The sequence below is a fragment of the Pholcus phalangioides genome, unplaced genomic scaffold (assembly GCF_987345545.1).
Source record: "Pholcus phalangioides strain wild (caught in Gottingen) unplaced genomic scaffold, Ppha-v1.0 ptg000031l_1, whole genome shotgun sequence".
NCBI classification, from domain to species: Eukaryota; Metazoa; Arthropoda; class Arachnida; order Araneae; family Pholcidae; genus Pholcus; species Pholcus phalangioides.
In genome coordinates, this window is record NW_028301621.1 from 2,478,687 (window position 1) to 2,498,577 (window position 19,891).

Below are 19,891 nucleotides of genomic sequence, written 5' to 3' on the forward strand. Positions count from 1 at the left end.
CACGCGTTGCCAAAGTTGATCTGGTGTGGCAGCTGGGGATGTAATCTGGGTCAGTCGTTGAGCAACCATGGACCGACCACATGTTTTCTATCGGCGAAAGATCCGGAGAGCGAGCTGGCCAGGGAAGCAATTCAATCTGGCGATTGACGAAGAACCTTTGGACAATGCGTGCCACGTGTGGTCGCGCATTATCCTGTTGAAATATGGCTGTGGGCAAGCCCTGAAGGTAAGGAAGGACAACTGGCTCCAACACCTCGGAGATGTAGCGCTGGCTTTTTAAAGTACCGGCAATGCGTACTAGAGGAATGCGAGAATGATATCCAATACCGCCCCATACCATAATACCCGGTGCAGGACCAGTGTGGCGGTGCATAACGCAGCTGTTCAGCATCCTCTCTCCACGGTGTCTCCAGACTCGAATTCGACAATCGTGGTGTTGCAGACAGAAGCGTGACTCGTCAGTAAAGACAATTTCATTCCATTGTGCCGTCCACATCCTTCTTTCATCACACCATTTGCGGCGGAGACGTCTGTGGTTCTGCGTCAAGGGTAGACGAAGCAATGGACGTCTTGCGGACAGACCACTCTGCTGTAAACGGCGTCGAATGGTACGCGCAGACACTGGATGATGAGGTACAGACTGAATGTGCTGTGCTATGGTTCGTGATGTGGCTGAGCGATCCGTCACTGCCATACGCACAATACGCCTGTCATCACGTGAAGTGGTGCACTGAGGTGGATGCGATCCAACACGTCGGTCCGTCGTACCCTCCTGCATCCAACGATCACATATCCGCATTACAGTTGTTTGGTTTCGTCCAACACGACTACCGATTTCCCTGAAAGATACTCCACAATCTCGGTAGGCCACTATCCTTCCTCTGTCGAACTCGGATACTTGATCAAAAGATGATCGCTGTTTTCTACGAGGCATAATTGATCGTTTTTTTGAAAAAACCACAAGAAAAACACAATTGCCGTACTTCAAATCGTCGAAATCTCCAAGCCTTATATAGCGCTTTGAAGTGGCGCCACAGGCGCGCGTGATGTGCGCCTGCGCTGAAATTCTAATCATTTGTATATCTCACCTCCGCTAATGCATGTTGTAAATTTCATATTATTTGCATGCTTCCTTCAGGGTGTTGCATTTACGGTGGCCAGCAGTGTACATAATTGGCATTTTTAGTAATTTTCGCAAATTTGAATGACTAATTAGTTAATTATCTTAATTAGCATCATGATCGATGTGATTAATAAATGGAAAGCTTTGAAATTTATGAAAATTAGAAAATTAGCATTTTTAGTAATTTTCATGAATTTGAATGTCTAATTAGTTAATTCGGATGCTAATATGAGCGGGTCTGTTCCGCTCATAATTATTTGAATGAAAAGGTAATTAGTGAAAATTGTAAAAATTGTTAATTTATTTATTGTTTAAGGATTATTTTGATTTAAAGATTATTTGAAAGGTGACTAGATAACAGGTGTGGTATTAATTGAGGCTTGACTTTGGGTAGTTTGTAAAGAACACGTGCAGTGCGGCCACGAGTGATAAAAGATTATGTAAGAAAGAAAGAACGTGCTTTAGGCCAACTGCCGATGAAGCACAATTCATCTGGCAAGGTATGAAGCTACGAAATAAGAATGTAAGATGGAAAATACCTGAATAGTGGATGTCAATAGATTCGGGACCTTCACTGAAAAGAAGATGCAATTTGAACGCAACATGAAAAGAAAGAGGATATTGAAGAGTGAGAATATTAGAAAGAGATCGAATCGTCATGCATAGGTTACCCTTAAGCAAACTGTCGGTGCGACTTTCACACGGGTGTATAACCGTCACCTGGCATGCTCAAGGCTTGGTGACAGGAGAAAGGTGTTTTTCTAAAATACATGAATAGGAGCTGTCACTGAATGAGATTCGATTCGTAGGTGTGGAGACGTTATGGAGAGCGAGAATAATGAAATGTTAAAATTAATGAATAATTAGGATATTGCTCGCTTAGAAATGGATGTAAGAGAGGGAATATATATACAAAGCGGCATTGCCCATTAGAGGACCTGTGCTCTGATTGTAACGTGGGGGTCACCTTAGGTATTGATATGAAGGTGACCGGTGCACGTAGGCGTTCTAAGTATTTAGGAAGGGGCGAAATTTATTAGGGATGAATAGCAGAGATCTTCTCCGGAATGGTCACGTGAAAGTCCAATCGAATTGCCTTTGCTGGAGGCCTCAAATTAAAATGTAGCACGAAAAGAAAAATTTCAAGACGGAGCGAATCCTGGTTTCTAGGGAGGAGCCGAAGAGGATGTAAAATTAGGAGGCCCGATGATGAGAGGGTATATAGAACTTAGGATGTTAAGGAAATCACCAACGATGACCGGGGTGCTTACGCTTATCTACTTTTCCTGTGACCTGAATGTCCAGTAAATAATTAGAATGTTACATGTTCTCAGATGCATAAGGTAATACCTTGACTCACCTGTCGGGAGTGGTATATATATTATTCGTAAATTGATATAGGATACATCATTCGTATTAATGATTGTAATTGATATTTATAAATTAAAGAAATTTTTTTATACTTTAACTTGCCTCCGTGCGTTTTATCCCTGGGTTACGAAAATTTTGTTTTTAAAGATCTAACACAACGCAATGTATGTAAACATGTTTATCGAATCTTGATAATTAATAATTGATTAAATACTTAGTTACAATTACCAAACGTCCGACCAGGCGGGCTGACACTAATTAGCATCAGGATCGTTGTGATTGATAAATGACAAGCTTTCAAATTTATGAAAATGAGAAAATTCGCAATTTTAGTAATTTTCATGAAAGTTACTAAATGTCAGCTTTTACCAAAGTGCCAGTACCAAAGTAAAAGCCCGAAATGTATACGTTTTCAAGCGTATTTCGGGCTTTTACCAACTCGACTTGGTAAAACCTAGGCTTTACCACTCTTCTGGCTTTTACCGTAACATATATATACAGAAATAGAATTAAATAGAAATTACTGAAGCAATGAATTTTTAGCAGAATATTAAATTTGAAAATTACCAAAACCAGTGCCTGAGCTCTCATCACTAGCTCTCATCGGCACTAGCTGGTGGCCCTCCTGATTTAGATGGATCCCATCCGAACGAAGCCACCTATCGGTAAATGCGTGAAGCTCCAAGAACGTGACCCCAAGTGAGGAGCAAATGTCCTTCAGGCCTGTATTGAATTGGTAGATCCTACTCCTATACCCCCTACTACCCCTTGGCAGCACTGGAATCCTTGCCACATCTTAAACCCCCTCCCTAGCGGATAATAGTGAATCCCGGTATTCTGACAGAGACTCACTAATATTCGCTCCAAACGGATTCGTTCCCACCCACAGAATCACTCGCAAGGACAACTTTCGGCGATGAATAACGTCTCGAACGTTGCCAATCTTTCCCCTAGGAAGACAACAGCGCTCGAAACCCCGAAAATCCCTACACATTCGGTTCCCAAGTTCCATAACCATAGAATCGCCGATGATTAAACCCCTATCACTATCCCCCTCTACCTCATCCACGACCACCCATTCGCCCTCTAAACGGTCGTTGTTCGTGGAGATTGCTTCTTCTTCAACAGGTGGCTCGACGAACAGAGGCTCCGTTATAACCGGGCACTCTCGCACCTTAACTTTTTCCCGTAAAGCTTTGACCTCGAGTTCCAGCCTTGTCCTATCCAAGCATCCTTTACAATTGAAACTATCAGCTACTATACCCCTAGACCAGGGAAACCTCCCGTCGCAAGCTCTACACAACACTAGTCGAGGTCGAGGCATCATACTAACACTATTGCTAAAGCTAGATGATAATAATAATTAAAAATAGGAAAATGAGAAAAAACGAAGATTGTATGAAAAATTACGTAAAATAGAATGCTCAACACTAAATCACGAAAAAGGAAATATATATGTTTATAAAGAATACAACACCCTCTCTAAAAAAGTATTAAGCTACAAAGTACAATTTACACTTATTAGAATTAGCTAACTATCTCAAACCACTAACACTACAACAATAGGCCCAAGTGGAAGGAAAAACAAAGTTATTGAGAGTACCCGGGAAAAAGTATACACTGTTTGCTAACACTAACGTCCAAAAACCTACGAATTTATATCAAAGAAGCGAGAAAACACAAACCTGGCGAAAAAACAATGAAAATGAAATGCGAACGAGAAAAATAAATTTAAGTCGATCGAAAATACACAACGAAAATTTAAAAAAAAAAAGAGAGCAATATAATAAAAAAAAACCACTTATCTCGCAATCCAACGTGCGCTAGAGAAAAAAAAAGAAAAGAAAAACCAACTAATAAATACAAATACAAATACAAATACAAATACAACACCACAACAGGCAAAATGCCCAACGAGGTGGCTGATAAAAAGATGCCCATAAAAATATGGTTGTCATACGTTTCAAAAATACAGCAACCCAATTAAAAATGCAATTAACACAAATTACAAACAATATATACACATGATAAAATATTATACAATGCCCATAAAGAATACTTATGGTTGTCTTATTCTAAGAATGGATAGCTTCTCGATTTACCCCAACCAACTATATAAAACTAATGTATATATAAATAAACAGAAGTATTGTTCACATTAGCGGTTGGAAATCGCCCTACCTCCCGCTCTAACAGTTCTCTTAAGTAAGTACAGTAGTACCTCGATTATCCGAATACATTGGGAGCGAAGGGTGTTCGGAAAAGTGAAAAGTTCGGAAAATCGATTTCGGAACTAATTTGAAAACGCAAAGGATTATATTGAAATTTATCAACAAATTTTGTCCCCCCGACAAAAACCGTGATAAGAACTGTTTTGTTGTGAAGAAGACGCACTCCTCCCTCTCATCAAGGCATACCCATAGCATTAAGAGGAATTCGTCAGACAAAAAAAAAGATGGCAATAAAGCTGCTCTCCTATTCACACGTCTGTTTGCTTGTCAATCGTTCATAACTACATAAACTGTACCCGGATTCACCCCTACTTACATATGTACCTCACAGGTACGGTATGTACAATTGTTTGGAAGTGGATTATTGTACAATGGAACGAAGCTATCGAGTTGGGAGACAAGAGGATTCAAGTTCCAAGAAAATACCAACTGTTTAGCATCATTGGCTATAGAAAACTGAAGATGAGTTAGGTTGAAAAGGTGTTCGGTTGACCGAGTTGTTCGGAAAATTAATGTTCGGATAAACGAGGTTCTACTGTACTCGAGAGAGAAAGAGCGTACTACACACACACACACACTCAGAAAAAATGTTTTAAATGATGTCGCCCATCATCTCTTAAATACTGTTCAAATCATTAATAAAAGCTTAAAAATTCAAATTTTTTGTATGCCCTCCCCCCCTTCTCTACTTCGAATTAAAAAGGTGTTTGTTTTTCCTCTTCCGGGGCCAACAAAAAATTTACATGTTTCTAAGTGCTATTCACTGAAGTATATTCACACGTGTATATTCACTGAAATATTTGAATTCAAAAATCATAAAAAAGAAGAAACAATGGCATAAACTGATGGACAAAGCTTCTTTTCCTCATTCACACTTTTCTTTCCCTTTTTCCCTCTATTTTTCAAATGCACTTATCTCAGCGAATGTTGCACTTGGAAACATGGAAATGTTTTTGTTGGTCTCAGGAAAGACAGGGCAACAACTTTTTAACTGGAAGTAAGAGCACAAGGGGACCATATAAAAATTTAACGGCATTTAAGATGATGGGCCATTTCAAACACTTTTTGTAATTGAAAGTTGTCTCTAAAACCAACGGTTAAGAAAATAGCCATTGGACAACTATATTAGTGGACACCCTGTATATCAAGTGAGATGACTTAATATTTTTTATTTCAGTGGCCCTTAAAGCTAGGCATCTTCTACACCGTACATACGTCTTATACATAACTTCTGTAACCTTCGAAAGCATCGGGTTGGCTGTGTTGTGCGCTAATTATTCGATCTATTCCCAAGAAGGACATGTTCCTGCAAGAATAAAACTAGTTGGTAAATATTTAAAAAATAAATTCTTCATGCATTTTTTACCTCTATACGTTTGTTTTTGTAATTATTTTCTACTTTCTCTGCAATATAAAATCAAAAACTTGAAAAGTGCCATGTTTTTTAGTGTCATGTTTTTGTGAGACAGAAATTGGTTACGATTTTGTTTATCAAGTTTTAATTTACTCTTGAATATATCAGGAACCATTTGACTCATTGGGACGAAGTTATGTGTATTTACCGAAACCATATATACAGTCGAATCTCGTTAATGTGAGCCGGCTCAATATGAAACTCTGGTTAACGTGAAAAGACTACTTGGTCCTGTCCTTCTCTGTGGCGATATGTTAAAAAATATGCTTACTGTGAACCTTTTAAATGGGGAATCGCATATTGTGAAAGGATTCTAGCTAAATAAAAAACATAACATATACTCTGTAGAAAAACTCCAGGAAGGTAAGTGTTGGGTGAATATCGTTAATGACTAGAACAGCATTTCTCAACCTGTGGTCCGCAGACAGACTTGGACAGACTTACCCGTTGTAAATGATAATAGTAATATTTATATATGGGTTCAAATAAAATTAAACCTTAATACTTAAGTTCATCATACATCGAGGAGAATGCAGTAAATTGCGATCTAGATACAGGATATCACTAAATTCTGCTAAAAACTGCAATTTATTGCTTTAAATGTAATTTCCTAATTAATGCTAAAATTGCTGAAGGGTGCGGAAATGAAGAGCTGCTATAAATCGCCGTTAATAAATATTACAGTATTTTACGAAAAAAAAAAATTCAAACAATCTGGTGACCGTATATCATTAAGAAAAATACAGTAGGCTGGGATCTTAAATAATAATTCGTAAAATACAGGACATCGCCAATAGTCATAGAAAAATTGTCAAAAGTAGGAGCAATCATCGATCGTAATTAAAATTTCAGAAAAACTTTAAACCTGAAAAATAGGTGAAATGAATATTTATAACTTTTGCCATAATTATCATAATATAATTTATATTATGTAAACGCTATGTGAGTAATACGGCTTAAGAAATTATTAAAAATTCAAATAAGTATCGTTGAAAAAAACACAACACAAATGGAAAAAGGAAAGGGAACAACGAAAATTATAGGTTGTAGCCACACGCTGTTTGGAACGTAATTTATTTAAGCAAAACACAAATTACATTGGAAAGATAACAGCGCCTACAATACAACAGCACGACCTGGACGCCATGACAACAACTTCCTCGTTCGAACAACTCTCGGACATTACTGCCACGAGAGCGGATCTCAGGCGCACCACCTACATTTACGGGGGTGGTCGGCCCTAACCGTTATAGAATCCCCCTCTAGTTTCATATACCGTCTCGGTATGAAACCAAGAACAATCTTCAAACATAAACAAAGCGGTTCGTGATGCAATCATGAAAATACGTTGCATATAAACAATAATCAAATATCTGACGAACACATTTCAATAATGGAAGGCAATAAAATGAGACAAAAAAATTCATTCCTCTCGACTACGATGACTTGTGGGTAGATCAATCTGCAACTTTTTCGGAGGATGTCCTCTCCGACGCATATGCATCATCGGTTTTTCTGCAATGTTGTCGCAAGGTCGAAGTGCTGACATGATAAACTCTAGGCGGTACTTGAGGTTGGGATGTCTTGGCCACAGCATGCCTACATCTCTGAGACATCTCAAACTTTTAGAGTTTTGAAGATGAGCGTCTACAGTTTTCGTCCTTTTCTTTCGTCTTGTGGAACTCTACGTGCTTCTGTAAGACGAATTCGTTCTCGAAGGTCATCTCACAGTACTGGCAGACGATCACCCGAACGTGAATCGGCTACCGCGATTCAGGTAAGTAAAAGTAAAACATATAGAATAAGTTGGATAAAGGGAAATAAATAAATTTTTAAGTGTTTGAAGTGAATAAAAAAAAAATAAATAAAAGTGATAAAATAAAATAAAACCCATGAATAAAGTGACGTGATGAAAACTAAAAATAGATTTAAATTTAAAAAATAATATCAATGAAAACAAAACAAGTGAAATAAATAATTTTTAAGTGGCTGAATGGAATATAGAAATATAATAATAAAGTGCGGGAAGACACAATATCTTTCTTATTTATGTGGTATAAGAAGTGATGTCTAAAGAATAAGCTTTTTAAGGGTTTAGTTACAAATCTCGTTTTGTTATGGAAGGGAATATAGAAATGTTGACAATGAAAACTTGTGTGTGTTTTTTTGTACATATTTTTGGTATCTAATCTCTTAAAGATCCAAAGACGATGGGTAAAAATAACAACGCTTGGAAAGTGAGCGTTTTTTTTTTGGATCATGTTTGATTAACTTGGATATTTTTTTTTTTTATAAAAAGGTTCTTTTCGAAGGAGCATAATTTGAACACTAGTGGTTAATTAGCATCATCATCATCAACCACAAACGAACTATATCTTTTCAAACTTGAGGATTGAAAACAGCTAGAGAAAAATCTTGGTTAGTTTAGTGCCAAAATTGACATTTTCGCCGTAATTTGGTGACTTAATTTTTTCTCTTTTAAATTCATTTCTAATACAGCTTCATGTCCAAAGAGAAAATCGAGACGACATTTGATAAAATTTTTTATATAACGACATAGTCAATAATTTTCACGGAAGTTAAATATCGGTAGTGCTGCCATCTAGTATCGTCATCAACGTGGGTCACGTGATCGACCATCTTGAGAAAATGTTTAAAAATTTATTTAAAAAAGGTTTGTGGAAAATTAGTGTGAAAATAATTGAAAAACAGTAGATATCAACAACAACAACATAACTATTAGTTTGGGGTCCCGTAGCCCGCTGCAATAGCGGTTCATACCCCCTTCATCAAGCCTCGCCATCTGCGTAGCGAATGCAGCGTGTAGCCATGACATTTTGTGCAGATTGTTTCATATATAAATACTGTACTTCCCTTTAAGGAAGTTAACGCCCCCTTGAGGGCTTTGCAAGCATTACGAACAGATATTTCTCCATCGATCCGCGAAGGCAGTGTTGAACCTGCCGCCGCTTGACATCTTATTTTTGTATTGAGTGGTTACCGTGACCACTTAGTCTCATCGTAGCATTTGGGGGGGGGGGGGGCGAACGAAATCAAGTAGTGAGTTTACCTCTCAAAACAGGTCTTCTTAAGGGCCGTGGCATTTGCGTGCCGGGTTGTCATATGCATGTTACAATCATTATTAATTATATACGTTGCGAAATCACTATCAAAATTTGGAGTGATTAGTGAATCAAAGTGTCGCAGTTAATAACAGCATTTGACTTGTCTCTACATCAGATATCACAACTTTTTACGGATAAAGACTAGACCTGGGGGTGTACCACCTTCTGATTCTTAATAACCAATCATCCATACGTAAGAATCGGTTCGTAAGAATCACGTTAAGAATCGAGCTCCGAATGCAACCACGGTGTGATTTTTTAAAAGTTTATACATAAACCAATTAATTGAATATACAAAAATTAAAAGTTATTCTTAAGGTCACGTGACGATGGACAGGCCGATAAATTTCTCTTTTTGTTGAATTTCGCCATTGGCCAATCAGCGCCCAGCTAAAAATTAACAACTTGTTGTTGACAAGATGGAGAGGGAAATAAATTTTAGAGCAACGCTAGCCTGAAAAAATGGCGGAGATTATTTCAGCAAATGTGAATATGGTTTTGAAGAAATTATAAATACATAATACATAATATTTTTAACATGTTGCAGTAAAAAACAAACATATCCATACTTAATAATCCGATATGATTCGAATCAAAGATTCATCCCACGTTCACTGGGATGTATCCCTGCCACCCTCCATGAAGAGGGGCTATGCTATCTATATATGTTATGGTGAAAGTGATAAAGAGCTGTTATTATATGAATAATCACCGGCCATTTCTGTAAGTTTGATAAACTTTGCTGATATGCCGTGAATCTATCGCATTTGTAGGTAATTATGCATAATTGTCAAACCATGGTTAATGCGATAAATGAGTCATCGTTGTGTTTACATTATGTATGTAATTGAAGCTAACATTACAAGACTAACAATAATTTTTATAATATGCTTCATCTTTAAATTAATTGTCATGGTGAATTGAACGTGGTAATGTACATGTATTGTATAGCTGCTTCGTGGTCAGATAACAATAATATAGTGATCAGATAATACATCAATATTAAAAATGGTCATCGCTTCTGTAATGTTTGCTTTTTCACGTACACCGAAGCATGTGAAAAAAACAAACGCAGCAGCAGGTTAATAATGATTTCTAATTTATGTACAATTATATTTCGGCCAATTAGAGCTTTATCTCACATATTTTGTGGGAGAAATTCAATTTTCTCAAGTTTTAAACTAATAAAAAATTTCAAATCTACAAGTTCCCATAATATAAAAAAAATTGTATTTACGACTCATCGATCATGGTATTTATGGATTGAAAATTTGAGAAATATGCATAATCACTGGTAAATGTGATAAATGTAGCAAAATTTATCAAACTTTATTGAAATAATCCGATATTTTATATCACTATTATCAACATATATGTGCTGTATATAGACTCTAACACTGTTTTCAACTCTCCCACACAACCTTCAGATAACTTAAAAAGTCTGACGAATTCCTTATTTGGAAATAAAAATGCAGTGATAATTTTTTTTTTCCATTTTTTGAAATATGAATCATAAAAAAGCTTCTATTAAAGAAAGAATTTAAGCTATCTCGCATAGAAGAAAAAAAATGTTTACTAAGAATCAAGCTAAGAAGTGGGTAGCCTTGGTTCTTAACTCGATTCTTAACTATGGAACAAAAACGATTCTTAGTTAAGAATGTGGTAGCAAAATTCCCTCTTAATTCTTAACTAAAGATCAAAAAAGATCAAATCCATAGTTAAGAAGCGGATTCTTATTAAGAATCAGAAGGTGGTACATCCCCTCTCTTCACTGACTTTGGCTCTACCGATAAAATTTCTATTCAAAAAAGACTTTGGGGTCATTCAAGTATTACGTCAGCATCGGGGGGGGGGGGGGTTCAGATTTGCTGATTTTTGATGACAAGGGGGGGGGGGTTTGAAGGTTTCTTACGTCATCAACCATCTTTTTTTGAAAATATGAAATATTCTAAGCTGCTGGACAAAATTTTGCTGACGGGGGGGGGGGGGGGTCAGTGTTTTGCTGACTTTTGCTGAAAACGGGGGGGGGGGTCAAAAATGGCTGAAAATATGCTTACGTAATATGGCCCCTTTTGCGAGGAGACATTTTGAGCCCAACCTTATTTTCCTTGTACATTGTTGAACTTATGAACCGTCTAAATAACTCTGATATTGCTCCTATTCAACTTACACTGCTGGCCACCGTAAATGCAACACCCTGAAGGAAGCATGCAAATAATATGAAATTTACAACATGCATTAGCGGAGGTGAGATATGCAATGATTAGAATTTCAGCGCAGACGCACATCACGCGCGCCTGTGGCGCCACTTCAAAGCGCTATTTAAGGCTTGGAGATTTGGACGATTTGAAGTACGGCAATTGTGTTTTTCTTGTGGTTTTTTCAAAAAACGATCAATTATGCCTCGTAGAAAACAGCGATCATCTTTTGATCAAGTATCCGAGTTCGACAGAGGAAGGATAGTGGCCTACCGAGATTGTGGATTATCTTTCAGGGAAATCGGTAGTCGTGTTGGACGAAACCAAACAACTGTAATGCGGATATGTGATCGTTGGATGCAGGAGGGTACGACGGACCGACGTGTTCGATCGCATCCACCTCAGTGCACCACTTCACGTGATGACAGGCGTATTGTGCGTATGGCAGTGACGGATCGCTCAGCCACATCACGAACCATAGCACAGCACATTCAGTCTGTACCGCATCATCCAGTGTCTGCGCGTACCATTCGACGCCGTTTACAGCAGAGTGGTCTGTCCGCCCGCAAGACGTCCATTGCTTCGTCTACCCTTGACGCAGAACCACAGACGTCTCCGCCGCCAATGGTGCGATGAAAGAAGGATGTGGACGGCACAATGGAATGAAATTGTCTTTACTGACGAGTCACGCTTCTGTCTGCAACACCACGATGGTCGGATTCGAGTCTGGAGACACCGTGGAGAGAGGATGCTGAACAGCTGCGTTATGCACCGCCACACTGGTCCTGCACCGCGTATTATGGTATGGGGCGGTATTGGATATCACTCTCGCACTCCTCTAGTACACATTGCCGGTACTTTAAAAAGCCAGCGCTACATCTCCGAGGTGTTGGAGCCAGTTGTCCTTCCTTACTTTCAGGGCTTGCCCACAGCCATATTTCAACAGGATAATGCGCGACCACACGTGGCACGCATTGTCCAAAGGTTCTTCGTCAATCGCCAGATTGAATTGCTTCCCTGGCCAGCTCGCTCTCCGGATCTTTCGCCGATAGAAAACATGTGGTCCATGGTTGCTCAACGATTGACCCAGATTACATCCCCAGCTGCCACACCAGATCAACTTTGGCAACGCGTGGAAGCTGCTTGGTCTGCTGTACCCCAAGAACACATCCAAAGTCTCTTTGAATCAATGCCGAGGCGTGTGGCGGCTACTCTGGCTACTGATTTTGGCAGGAACCACACTTCACAGAAGTCTATAAATTTAATCATTTGATGCTTGGTCAACATGTTATCTACAAAATAAATATTGTTGCGATATCTCTTGTCTTTCTTGGTGTTGCAATTTGGGTGGCCAGCAGTGTATTTCAGCTACTTCAATTCATTCTCTATATTTCGCTGATGATTTAGTGATTTTGGGAGACTCCAATAAATTTTCAAAGAAAAATAAATATACTTGATAGCTTTCGTGAAGAATTTCGGTTAAAAATAAATGTTGGTAAAAGCAAAATCATAGTATTCAGACGCGGTGGTAAATTGGGAAATGCCGAGTAGTGGAGCTTACGGAATTCCCCATTTGAAATAGTAAATAATCATACATACTTGGGTGTCCCGTTTTCCATCCGGCACATTCAGCCTAGCAAAAACTAGATTTGTGCCAAAGATAAAATTGGCTATCTGAAAACTTTGTCCAATTTTTTAAAAGTAAAGATTTCATCCATAAAACGTCGCTATCAAACTTTTCTGTTCAATAACACTGTCCGTGCTGACATACGGGGCACCGGTTTGGTCGACAAGCCATATTGATGAACTGGAACATATTTTTTCTTTTTTCGTGAAAAAAATATTGCAAATACCACCAAATACACCCGGATACATGATTCTTATTGAATTGGGTCAACCACAGTGGCAATTAAACTAAAAAACTTTTAATTAATTTTTAAGGACGAATCTTATCTATGAATAGCTCAAGATTTCCGAGGTATGTTTCTCAAAACTTTTGAACTACATTCTAAGTTCACTCAAAAACTCTAAAAATAACTGGTTAAATTCTATCTATAACATTTTTGATGATACTGGCTTCAGCTACCTCAAAATGGTTGAAAATCCCATTGTTCTCAAACAACATCTCCCATTTATAATTGACACGCTAATAACACAGACAGACCATCTTGGGATGGTTTGCGCTCTTTCCCAAAGGGATGGATGGTCTCGGAGAGCCTGATATCAGACTCGATTGTGGAAGAGGAGGAGGAGGAAAAAACATTTCGCGAGCAGACATTTAGTGCCCTTGAGGTTTACATTCTTGCATATGAAGAAAAATAATAATAATAACAACAAAACTACATGTTGCACAACTTTTCAGCATTACATTCACTGGCTGAAAAATACTGGCGCAAATCAGTCCAGCCCGTCATACCTCGACACACTCTCAAATATTGACACGTTGATATAAATACATATTACTATTCTTATATTCCAATTTATGTACATTGTATGCGTATATTACCTGTACCTTTTGCAAACAATTTCGATTGCCACAAAACACATATTATGATATTGCACACATTAAAACATATGCACAAAGCAAAATGAGATTGGGGGAAAAAAGAGAAAAAAAAAATTGTCAGACTCAGTTGAATCAGAACCAGAATCCAGCCAGCATTCACCAGAGCAGCGCGCTACATCACAGTATACCAACATATACACGCGCGCGAAAATTCACCGCACAGATCACTGTCCACCACGGGTGCTTGAAATATTTTCACTTCCTTTCTTCGTTGCAGTCGTGTATAATATCTCGCTTGACGTGGTTCGGCGTCGTAGGGCTGGTCTTCGGAATCCTCAAGGGAGTCCCTCTGCCTTCTGATGAGGAGGTCGTCGTGTTGTTCTAAAAAAGTCATATCATGTATTTTGTTGCACTCAATGGGATTATTGAGAAGTACTTTCTTCCAACTTCCTGAGCGATCTTCAGTTCATACTTTGACGTGATAGGACGATGAAGTCACGCACTCCGTCATGTAGTATCTGAGATCCCCCTTTTTTCCACATACACACGTTATAGTGGGAACAATGCGGAATCGGTGTAGGTACGCCTGAAAGGCCCATGTTCAGTTACGAACTAAGTGTTGCTTCGTCTCCACGGATGGTTTTTGAGATTTACCCTTTGTCGTACAGCGAAGGTGGACCTTCCAGTAATTGCACGTGTCCATCTCTCCTGCCATGTCGAGAGCAGGTCTTGCTGGAGGATTCGTTTGGCCCATGACCTGGGCGGCAAAATGGAGCTATCCTCATGTTGCAGTCGTGCGGCCTCCTTCGCAAGCCGGTCGGCCCTTTCATTGCCGACGTTATTATTATGAGCCTTGACCCACTCTATACTGATGTGGCTGTTCGTAAGAAGTTGCTGTCTCGATTCTCTGGCCATTGGGTGCGGTGAAAGAGGATTGTTGATTGCTTTGATGGAAGATAAGCTATCTGACTTGATTACTATCGTGCACTTTAGTGATTGAGCGATTTCTATGGCCTTGCAAACTGCTCTCAGCTCAGCCTGAAAGACTGAATTTGTGTCCCGCAGTTTGCTGTTCCATGTTTCCATTTCTTCGTTATTTTTATAAACCTCAAGAGCTGAACCTACCCCTTTATTCGTTTTGGAACTATCCGTGAATATGGTATACGTCCCCGAGTTGTTCGTCTCCCTAAAGATGGTCTGTTTGTCTAGAATATTGATAGCCGGATGAAGAGTCCACCCTATTGCTTTATTTTCAACTATGTTGGGGCTAAGCGTGGTCTCTCCTATGGTTACTAACTTGTTGCGCCTGAGCTTGACGCACTGTAATTCATATTTGAGTTGCAAGTCAATGGGCGCATTACCCGTTATGACATGAAGAGCACTGTTTGCTGTGGTATTGTAGGCTCCTGTTACATATAGCAAAAATCTTCGCTGGATGGACTCAAGTTTCTTCTTCATCCGAACTGTTGGTGTGTCAAACCATGCAACTGCGCCGTGGGCTATAGATCTGAGAACGACCGCTTTGTAGAGCATGTTCCTGAATTTTTGGGAATACCCCCAATTATTACCTGCGATGCGTTTTAGGTTGAGCAATTTTGCGTCTGCCTTTGTTTTCATCAGTCTAATGTGCTCTGCCCAGTTGAGTTCGCTGTCGAAGGTGACACCTAGATACTTCAAGTGGTTTACCCGTTTGATAGGCTTGTTGTTTATCCTTATGGATGGCCGACTTTTGTGTTTTGAGAACCACAGGTATTTTGTTTTATCCAATTCTATTGAGAGATGGTGGTGATCAAGCCATTTTTCAACGATCGCTGCTGCTGCAGGTGATCGTTTCGTCACTTCAGTGATTGTGATGCCGCTGATTATCAAGAGAAAGTCGTCAGCATATGCCTGGCATTCCATGTTTTCATTCCAGCTCTGATTCAGCAGATCGTTAGCAATGAGATTCCACAGCAAGGTGACACTGCATGACCCTTGGGGGCACCCCATTGTTTGCACCGTTGAAACTTCACCGTTGTTCGTGTGCAGGGCGATCCGCCGGTTGGTAATATTGTCGAATATGAGGTGTTGGAGGTTCAATGGAGTTGGGGTTTTACTGAGGGCTTCCTTTCGTAGAGTTTCGATGAGTGCCTGATGTTGTTGAATGCCCCTCGTATGTCCAACGATATAAGTACGATGTTATGCTCTGATTTCCTTTTGTTCTTTATATTGTCGGTGACCTGCAAAAGTGCTGTGTCAACTGAATAGCCCTTCCGGAATCCGTGTTGGTTGGGATTCATGTAGTTGGTGCTCTCCCGATGGAATGTGGCACGTTGTGTAATGAGTTTATCTAAAAGCTTTCCGGTTGTGTTCAGCAAAGTTACTGGTCGGTACGAATTGGTCCGCATAGGGTCCCCTCCTGGTTTTAGTAGAAGTATTACCTGCCCATTCTTCAGAGTCGAAGGTATTCTGCGAAACTGAAGGCAAAGGTTGAAGAGAGTTCGAAGGAATTCTTGTGATGTCTCGTATATTGTTTTCAGTATAGGATTGTTTATACCATCGGGGCCAGGTGCTTTGCTGTTGTTTAGCGAATGAAGCGCCCTCTTTATCTCTTTTGCAGTGAACGGTGGTTCATCCTGATGCCGTGAGGATGTTTCATTCAGTCTTGGAAAATCAGCATATCGACTGTGGGATTCGGAGTCTCGGGGAAAGATGGCATCTAGTTGGGCCTGTGTTGCTTCAAGCATGGTGATATCCCCCAGGTTGCCGTTTCCGAGGATTTGAGGTTGAATGCGGTTCTTGTTCGTGATAACTTTGAAAGGCTTACTAAAGGGCTCTTTTGCTTGTTCACAAACTTCTTTCCAGGATGATTTTCTGGCATCGTTGATGGCTCTAATGTAGTTTGCTTTCTGTTTGTTATATGCTGTTTTCAATTGTGCTATATCCTCTTTTCTCTTGCTATTGTTGAGAGTGCGTTGTATTGCCCTTAGTTTTTTTCTAGCTGCTGATAAGACGTCCGTCCACCACGGGTTCGCTTGGCTATTGGGCGGTTGATGTTGTTTGAATGTCGTTTTGCAATGGTTTTCGATGTCTGTCATAACGTTATTCACCTTTTGCTCAAAATCTTCGAAGTTCTTTGTGATTTTGAGACCCGTCGTCGCAGATGCAAGTACTGTGCGTATTCTACGGGAGAAGATTCGCTATTTTCGAGTAGTTGTATGATGATATATCTCAATCTGTGATGAGTGTTCATAGATCCTTTTATATCGATGTGAATGTATCGGTGCCCACTCAGGGTGAGTCTATCACTTTTCATTCCGATTCAGTGGCAGTTCTGTTGGAGTTCGTGATCGTAAGATCCGGCCAACCTTTCCCGTGCATGGTCTGGAATGTCGGAATGGAGTTCTTGTGGTTCAGGAGGTGGAGATCGTGATTATTGATGAACTCGAGAATTTTCCCTCCTCTTCTGTCGTCGTTTGGATAACCCCATATTTTTACGCTTCCGTTGAGATCACCTCCAAAAATCATACTAGATCGGGTGATGCTGTTGCACAACGCGTCAGTCTCTGTCAGCAGTAAGTTGATGTTAGACTTAGGGGAGGCATATGCACTTGTTAGGACAAGGTCTTCCTCTCGCAATGAGATTTTTACTGCAACCAGATTTTCACCGATGAAAAATGTCATAGGGGACAGATTTCTATTTGGTACGAGAATAACAGCTTTTTTATTCCTAGATTCCCATTTCAGCCATTGTTGCGGGACACTTCCGATTTCTTTTGACGATTGTCCGTTCGTTGTGGTGCTTTTCAGATACGGTTCTTGCAAGAGTATTATATCTGTTTTGTTCTCAAAAACGTATTCTTTCAGTTGCGTCATGGCCGCTCTGGTACTGTCTGCGTTGAACTGTAGCAACCTGACGAATTGGTTTTGAGTCCTGTGTTCATTTACAGAATTGACACAGGTTGTCTTTGTCGAGAAAGATGATACGATGACAGGAGTTCTTCGTGAATTGTGAGATTTGTTTTGACTTTCTATATTCATTGCATAAACATTTGACATTATACCAAGTCGATGAGCGGGATTGAAATGATCTTTATGTGGTTATTGATAATCAACGATAGAGAGATGAAGGTTGAGTTTAAAATTTCTGGAAATTTCTTTGGTCAAAAATTGGTGTCCAGATGTAGAATTACAGATGATCGAGATTCCGAGATTATCTCTAAAAATTTGTTCGATGAAGCTCGTCAATCTGGCACATTCAAGTTGTTGTACCAGATTTTCCACGGTGAATTTCGGTTCTTGATTGCTGACAAAAAGTGCTCTAATGTTGTTCGTGCGACTTGATTCCAATGTGTCCAAAGTATTTCTATTTTTTTTGGTTACAGTTACAGAGCGGGTCCAAGTTGGCTGGTCAATACTAGACGAAAGTTTCACAGATGATCTTCCAGATTGAGAGAAGGGTATTTGATCGTTATATTTCAAAGGGATATTGGTCTGCCAAGAGTTATCTCGTTGAGTAAGATCCCCATCGTATGCATTAGAAGATCTCAGTCGGTAGCTGGAATATGTAGGAGAACGGGGATCTTTGAGATTCCATTTCGGACGATCGATATATGATCGACGATTATGCATAGTTGAATTATTCTGCCGGATCTCTTCTGCTTGTCTATGTGAGACACTTCGATTCCCCGAATCTCTCGTTCTTACTCTAGTTGGAGGTGTTCGATTGAAATATGAATGATAGTACGGTGTGTGTGGGCAATAAGATCTTATTCCCTGAACTTGAGTATCCATGTGGAGCATCTACAAGATGATTTCTTGAATAGTTCGATGATATATTAAAATTTCTTGTCAAGTTCTGCGGTATGGCATTTATTTGCGTTGGGAAAACCGATTTTTCAGTTCGATGTGGAGGAACAGTCTGTTCTTGTACAGTTCGACCATTCCATTTCCTTCTGGTGGGTCGGATGACATAAAATTGTTGTCCAGCAAGTTGATTCTGCACCATGAAATTGAAAATGTCTTGTCTAGCTTTCGTGTCAATACAATCGATAGCAATGCCCCTATGAATATTCCGTATCAAATATATTTGTGATTGGAAATTATATAAAAATCCCAGTCTTTGATCATCTCTATCTAGAGCCGCTGAAGTCTTACTCCGTACATTGTAGAATTAGTACATTGTACTCCGTACATTTAGAATTAAAACAGTGTAGAATTATCAAAGGACTGATCAGTCGCATTTTCATTACATGTATTGACATTAGATTTATTACTGGTTTTCCTTCTCTTTTTTCGTGAAACCAACGTAAACTGGTCTTCATTTTGTATATTTTTGTTCGAATTGTTCACTTCGTTTGGATATATTTCCTCTGTATTTGTAGTGCAATCATGATTGGTTGAATTTTCTGATGTTAAATTTCTAGACGTATGAGGTATTGTTACCGCACGGGGGTTGTTGACATCGAGGCGGGTAGAATTATCTTCCAGCGTAGTTTGTGAATATGCATCCATCATTGCAGTATCACTGCTATCCAACCATTCCTTGATTACAAAAAGTAACGTATTGGCTCCTCTTCGAGGGGCGCTTGGAATTTCAAATTTTTGAGTGCGAGGATCTGAACCTGTAGTTGAATTAACTATATTTAGAATACCGTCCAGCATTTGTTGGATAGTTGAAAGTCGATGATTGGATCTAAGATTGGGAGTTCTTAATTCTACACGGGCTGGATTCATTTTATAGATGTGATCTAGGAACTCTTGGAAGCTGTCATCTTCGATCTCTGATAGATCTAGATCTTGTTCTAAATTATCTTCAGAAATTTGATTGGTAGAAGAATGATCTGTGGCAGAAAACTTAGTAGTGTTCTGAGCTACGTTGTTCCGAAGTTCTTGGGTGTTTGAAAAACGTTCTGTATTGTTTTCCGAAGTTATTCCATCACAA

The 19,891-nt window shown here is 39.4% G+C and overlaps 1 protein-coding gene across 2 annotated transcripts in view; it reads left to right on the plus strand.

Annotated features, from left to right (window-relative positions):
• LOC149067000 (transmembrane protein 145-like) overlaps nt 1–19,891 on the plus strand; it is a 156,223-nt gene that overhangs the window by 28,061 nt on the left and 108,271 nt on the right. For both annotated transcript variants that reach the window (XM_089252990.1, XM_089252991.1), the window contains exon 7: nt 5,903–6,052. In XM_089252990.1, coding sequence (XP_089109116.1) covers nt 5,903–6,052 — 150 coding nt within the window. The remainder of the gene's footprint in view (nt 1–5,902; nt 6,053–19,891) is intronic.